Source organism: Heloderma suspectum, chromosome 1, assembly GCF_057233095.1.
Source record: "Heloderma suspectum isolate Gila_16-S chromosome 1, 16-S_ref, whole genome shotgun sequence".
In the NCBI taxonomy this organism is placed as follows: domain Eukaryota; kingdom Metazoa; phylum Chordata; class Lepidosauria; order Squamata; family Helodermatidae; genus Heloderma; species Heloderma suspectum.
In genome coordinates, this window is record NC_139458.1 from 162,958,378 (window position 1) to 162,965,515 (window position 7,138).

Below are 7,138 nucleotides of genomic sequence, written 5' to 3' on the forward strand. Positions count from 1 at the left end.
GCAGACATGCAAAATGTTCTGATAATCTCAACTTTGCTATTTCAGTTCTTGATTTTTCAACCTAAGATTACAGCATGGACATACGTTTAGATGGTGATTTCTCTGGGCTGTTTCATATGTTACATTTCCCAGCCAATGAATCACTCTTGCAGATGAGTTCTGCACCAAGATATAGATAGAAAATTAAGTGTAATGCACATGAACTGCACCAGCTTGCTGAAGTCTTGTTCTGGCACACAAAATTCATAGGAAAATTGTGTGTATTATACACCAATACATAATGTGGCAAAGGTATCCATCCATATACAGGAATAATCTCAGGAATTATCTTTTGTTTGGAATATGCAATATTCCATTCATTTGTCTGTACAAAATCTTCAAGAACAGACAAAATCCATTAGCAACTTGAAGCCAAAATAAGGCAAAAGGAAATACCATGAAACTCAAAATGAAAACACAGTTCCAGGTAGTTTTCTTTGTCACATACTTTTATTTACAACTTTACAACGGCACAGATTTGCAAACCAGTTTGTTACCAAAAAAGCACTTGACAGAAGATACTTTGGTTGTAAGTGTCACTGGATACAATCCAGCTGCATTCAATTTTATGCATCTTGACATTGCCTTTAGTAGGATGTGGACTGCGCCCACTGTCTACAAAGCAATTAAACTAGTGTAATTGCAAAACAGCTTATGCACTTTGGGACAGAGTCCTAAATATCCATATAGCCAATGATGCCCTCTCTCAACAGGTATACAGAAAATACTTTTATATACAAATAACTCAGGCACATCAGCTTTGCTATACTCTAAAAGTGTTTAGATCCAACATCCGTACAATCAGATAGACAAGCAGTAAAACTTTCCCACCTAGCCACATATAACTCAGGTCCTGCCTAGACACGCTCTCATTAACATGTAACATTTTTATTTTATAAATAAGTCCATTAAATTCCAAAGAAAACTAAAAGCAAATACAATATTCCAACTGGGAATAAACTTGTACATTATCTTGGAGGATTCCCACACCCCTCCAAAATCTTGAAGAAAGAAATATATATATATATATATATATACAGTTCCAGTATTTACATATATTGAGAGAAAACAAAACTTTGTTAGCTAGAATGGAAACTGGAAGATTCAGACTCTGTAGAAACAGAAGAATGACCCCCTCGTTTGCCTTTGGAAAGGATCTTAAGGCTTGATCCTCTGCTAACGGAGGTCAACGCATTTTGGGCTGACGTCTTGAATTTGGCCCCCAGAAAAGCATAAAGGATGGGATTCAGGCAACAATGGAAAAAAGCTAAGGCTTCGGTAATGGAGATCCATTTGTGCACCACTGTCTCAAAGTAACAGCCATTCTCGATGAATCCAAGGAGGACAAAGGTGTCTATGCTGATGCCAATGTAGTATGGTAACCAGCAGGCAAAGAAGGCAACGATAAGGATGACAGTGGTCTTCAGAGCCTTGCGCTTCTGATGGCCTTTTGAGTGTGACAGCTTAGAAATAATAATGCAGTAGCAGGTCAGTATAATAAGACCAGGCAAGACCAGGCCTACTAAAATGTGCTGAAATCGAAAGGAAATCACCCAGTTGTAGTCAGGGTAAAATCGCTGGCACACGTATTTTCCACCAACTTCGCTAGTACTAGCAAAGACCATATCAGGCACAGTCAAGAGGAAAGCTGGTAGCCAAACGCCTAAGTAGACAATCCTTTCAGCCAACAGCTTCCTGGGTCTCTGGCTGTTGGTAGCATGCACAATTGCTAGGTACCGATCTAAGCTTATGAAGGCAAGGATCAGAACACTGCCATACAGGTTGACAGTGTAAATGATATGGACCATTTTGCATAAGATGCTTCCAAAGTACCAGCTGATCACTGCATCCACAGACCAGAAGGGCAAAGTGATGACAAATAGAAGGTCAGCTACGGAGAGATGTAGCCTATATTTGTCGGTCATGCTCCTCAGCTTCTTCTGATAGCCCATGACCACAATAACCAAGCCATTGCCAATGATTCCTGTCAAGAAAATGATGGAGAAGATTGTGGGCAAGAAGATCCGATTGAAATCAGCATTCTCCTCTTGCAAACACACCTCTTGGTAATTCCCATCGTCACCAGAGCCTGGCTCATCAGTACTATTTTCAGACAGAAAAATGAAGAATCCAGAAGACAGCTGTAGTTGAATGGTAAAAGAGAAATAGTTAGAAGATGGCAGTGGGAGAGCCCAAAGCCACAGTATATTCACTGGCAAGTAAGAGCAAATACTGAATAGTGGATAACACATTGGATTTGGGAGACCTGGGTTCAAATCTCCAGTTCTCTGGGTGGCCTTAGGCCAGCAATTCCCCATCTCTTTTTTCTTCTTTTAGGTAAATGAGGGTGCTAGAAATAATGCTCTGAGTACCTTTATTGTATAATGGCCTTCTGAGTCACAACCAAAATGGCAAGGGCCTCTTATAGTTTATGCCTTGCCATGCCTCTGAATCATATCCAAGGGGGCTATAATTTTGCACTTAAAACTTCCAATTCTGCAACCAAAAAAACCACACAATAGTGTAGCTCCTTTTTGCCAACTTAAGAATATTAAAAGTTCTAGTTCCTAATGTTAAAGGTCAATGGCCACACTTTAAAACTAGGAAGAAAAATTGGGGCACAGATACAGAGGCAATAAGGGGGGAAAATTGGAAGCTTCTGAGCAAATTATTTCCAGCCCCACTACCTGCACTTTCTAAAGAACACTTCAAAAATGAGGAATATCCTTCATGGATCATTAGGAACAACATCACAAACTATGTTCAGGCAGCACAAAGGGCAACAACTGTACATATATCTATTTAGCTTAGTACACACATGGTGTATATCCTCTAGGACAATCACTGTTTTCCAGTATGCGCACACACAGGCTGGGGCAATTCCCTTGTGGTCTGCAAAGCTTTTCCTGTATGAAAGTGCTATCTGTGAAGAAAGATCTTCATATCTGAAGAGATCCGAAACTGTACACGGCAAAATGAGCAAAGGTCCTCTCCTTGATGACTAGAAACTACGTAGATATTATCAGGGATTTATAAAAGTTGTAAATGATGCTTCCGTTTGTGGTATGATGCAAACAACCATGCAGGCTGACTTGAATATATCCTCTTTGGCGTAAGAATTAAAATAAATGCCCATAAAAGGTGCTACAGATCCATAAACAAATGTTAACAGCCATCCACAGTGTATTACTATATGGTTTCATATAGCACTGTGCCAAATGTTTCAATCTATTTATTTTTGACCATTGGGGGTGGGGGGGCAGAAAGAAACTGCACCTGAAAATTGTGGGAAGGGATGAGAATTTTGCAGAAACTTCTCAGGGCACAGGGCTTCGGTGTTTACTGCAAGGAGATGTCCGAGGAGTCTGTGTGCACTCATCCTTTTAAGGTTTTAATGCCATTCTGTCCTTGCAGCCTCTGTGGCTGCTTGCGCTTTCTGAAAAGTCCCCTAGAGGACTTGGCCAGGACACCCTCCCTTGGGACTTTCCAGCGCCGCTGCCTGCTGAGCGCCAGAAAGCCAAGTGAGGCATTTCGGTTTTGCTGTTGTTAAAAGGACTTTTAGCAACAGCAACAAGAACTCCTCGCTCAGCTTTCAGGCATTCAGCAGGCAGCGGCTGGAACGCTCCAAGAGAGGAGGTCTTGCCTAAGTCCTCTAGGGGGCTTTTCAGAAAGCACAGGAAGCCAGAGGCTGCAAGGACAGAGCAGCATTAAAATGGTAAAATAATGAGTGCACGTACCTCCTTACGGTCAGCTAAGTGCTGAAGGCCTGCAGACTGAGAAATTATCTCCGAAAGTCTCAAAATCACAGCGCAGGAGGTGGAAAACGGACTGCCTCTTTCGCAGGGAAACAGCTTGTGCAAGGGCAGGTGTGGTTTTGGCACGCAGTGGTTTCATATGACCAGCGGTAACGTATGAAAGTGGCTGTGGTTCATTCCCTCACAAGAAGAGGAAAGCCCCAAACTTCCCACTGAGTCACAATGAGCAAACAAAAATGGCAGACAGCACAGCCCTATATTGAAGTGTGGGAGCCACAGGTGGCCAGGAATTCTATGCAGGCAAGCAAGCTGACTGGCAGACGAGGGCTGGAGCACTCTGCCTGTCCTCTGCACTCAGCATAGTGACCAAGTGGGCTTCTAGAAGAGGAGAACCCCCTCTTCCACATCCAGCACAGAAATGCAGTTCTCTGCCCCTCCTCTGTTCCCCCTCTCCCAGCAGGGTAGTACAGTTTTTTTTGCAGGCCTAACTCTTGCGGGCTGATTTACAAGGTTGATTTACAAGGCAGTATGTTGGCCCATTAGGGGAAAAAAAATCCAAAAATAACAATAGGGGTACATGATATCTTTATTAGGACCAACCAAAACGTTACAGCAAAGTCAGCAAGCTGTAACATAGTAAGCAAACAACAACTGGAAGGGGTAAGAGACACTGATGTTGTTGAGGGACATGAAAAAGTCCCAATTCTGCAGATTCTAATACAGAGCAAATACTTTCTCTTCCCTAGGCACCTGTTACTTGGGTCTGGGTGTCAGAAGAGGGAAAGGAGGTATTTCAATTATGCCCGCCAATAGAAAACAAAGAAGAGAGAAGTGGCATCTCAGGAAACCGCCAGCAGTTTGAATGTGCAGGCAACAGAGCAAAGCAAGGGGAGGGAGTGGCCACCTTAGGTACCGCCCAGTTCCCTGGGGCATTGAGATCTTCCTAGCACAACCTTCACTCTCCTTTTTAACCTGACTGGTGGCACTTTTAAGAACAGGGAAGCCGATTCGAAACAGACCCTATCCATTTGGGCCACATAATTCTAAAAATGCAAGAGCGGCCTCTCTGGATCAAACCAAAGGTCCAGCATTACGTTTCTAATGGGGAAACTCACACACAACATGGATGACCACTCTGTAAGGACTGCTTCTCAATGGGAAGCAGGACCCTAGTCTATATCTAACACGCACAAGCACGCAGGCAAAAATCAGAAGTGTGTTCAGGAGGTTTTGCTGGGACTTTGGAAAGCCTTTGCTGGGCTTCACTCATTTTCCCGTGCACCCACCCAATTTGGAAAAAGGAGAGAGTCGATGTGACTACTCTGCTAGTTAACTTGGGGGAGGGGGCGGCGGCAACCGGCTAAGGTCCTGCTTTAGATTCCATGGGGCAGGTAGGGCTGTATGTATTAAACTTGCTCCAGAACTTCCATTCTAGGAACAGGTAAACCTAGGACGTAACCCTTGTTGCTTCGTGTCTGCATTCTCTCTGAAAGTTCTGCATTATACTTTTCAGTTTTCTATTAATGCAAGAAATACTGGGAGAAGCAGCAGGAGAGAAGGGCGGGGCGCTCATGAATGAATGCCCTAACGGCCTCGATCCACCTGTTGGATCAGCCTTGACTAGGAAAACAAGAAGTTTCCGCTTTTAATCGCGCGCTGTGAAATCTCCCAAATCTCCCCCTCCCCCGGGCTTCATTAGCATTCCACCGAGGCTTTTCCCGCAGTAAAGGGGGGCTGTGGATAGCTTCTCCCCACACCCGCCTCTCAAAACGAATAGAAGCGGCAACAGGTGTGTAAACACACCAGGCATAGAAAGGAAGGGAAAAAAGTTCAAGCCGGGGTTTATTTATTTATTTGATTTATTCCCCGCCCTTCAAGAGCTTCCCGGGAAGCAAAATAAAAGTAAAAATAATCGGGGTGGGGGAGAAACAGCGGTCCAAGCACGAGTTCTTTCCATTCACCTCCTGCAAACGCTCTCAAATCTCCACTCAATGGTCCCGACCGACCCCACGCACTTTCTCACGAGGACGTAAAGCCGCGCTGAGTGCATTGCCGGGGTCTCCCACCCCAGGGAAAGCCGCCCAAAATCCACGCTCGGGTCGCCTTGCGCTCGCGAGCCTTCCCAAAGCTGCGTGAGAACGACGTTCGCCGGCTTGTCTGCAAGTTTAGCCCGCCTGCAAACGCGCGCGCAGGAGCGGAGGCTCCCGCTCGCCACGAGACGGCTGGGATTTCAAGGTGCAGCCGTTCGGAGCGCGGTCCGCTTCATTATAGGCGCCTCCGGGAGCGCGCTGCTATCGCTCAGCCGGTGCTGGAGCACAACGCAGTTGCTTGCAGCGGGCTGGGCGCCTCCGTTCCTCTCGGGAGAGCCGGCGCGGTCCGCATGGCCCACGCACCTTGGATTAGCTAAACAAACAAAAGCCACATGGCTGGGCGTGGGATCCTCCCCCCCGGGGCCAGGATCCACGCGAGCACGTTCAGTTAGGCGACCGCCGCCCTTAGGAACCTCCACACGCGCCCCGCTGGTTCACGCATTCATGCATTCATTCGCCCGCAGCCCGGCCAGGCACTCACATCCATGCTCGAATCCATCCCTCGAGCGCTCTTTCTGCTCCGCTCGCAGCCGCCGCGCGCGCAAGCCCGAACAAAGTTCTCGCGCCGACCCGAGCCGCTCTCCTTTATAGGCGCGCTCGCACCTTGGCGCAAACGCGCGAGCAGGCAGGAGCCGCCAGCGGGAGGCTCCTCCTCTCCTCCCCTCTCCTCTCCTCTCCTCCCAAGTCGCGGGGGCTGCGGGCGAGGACGGCTGGGTGGGAGGCAACGGAGCGCGCGAAGGAGACTTCCGCGCACGCGCCAAAGGCCACCTGGGGCTTCCAAGCTGCCGGGTGCCCCGGGGGCGACGCGGTGGAGCGACCAAGCCCGGAGGGGCGGGAGTGGGCTGGGGTTGCGCTCCCCGCAGAGCTCGACTCGCGGGGCCGGGTGCCCGTTTTCTAAAAACCCGAGGCCGCGAAGGGCTTGTGTCTAGTCGTGCCAAGGGGCTGGGCACATAGAAAGTCGGGGAGCAAAGGCAACGCAGAGCGGTGTGAGCAACGGACTGACCAAGCCGGCTCCTAAGTACTGCCCTGCAAGAACGGACCCTAGTCTTGGGTAGCGAGGGACCGTATCTCAGTGGCAGAGCGCCTGCTTTGCACACGGAAGGCCCCTGGTTCGATCCCCAGCATCTCCAAACCGCTGCTGCCAGTCAGTGTGGGCTAGATGGCCTGACTCACGATAAGGCAGCTTCCTGTGTGCCTAAGGTCAGCTCGTTGTCTCCGAAACTGGTAGGGGCAGGCCACGTATGCCCCAGCCAG

At 47.9% G+C, this 7,138-nt stretch overlaps 1 protein-coding gene across 1 annotated transcript; it reads right to left on the reverse strand.

The window, feature by feature from the left end:
• Positions 1 to 474: 474 nt before the first annotated feature.
• On the reverse strand, positions 475 to 6,555 carry CXCR4 (C-X-C motif chemokine receptor 4). Its single transcript, XM_084809458.1, has 2 exons — positions 6,366 to 6,555; positions 475 to 2,180 (listed from the first exon to the last, which is right to left on the reverse strand). Exons 1-2 carry the CDS (start codon positions 6,381 to 6,383, stop codon positions 1,119 to 1,121), a joined length of 1,080 nt encoding a protein of 359 aa, XP_084665584.1. The 5' UTR covers positions 6,384 to 6,555; the 3' UTR covers positions 475 to 1,118.
• Positions 6,556 to 7,138: the final 583 nt, after the last annotated feature.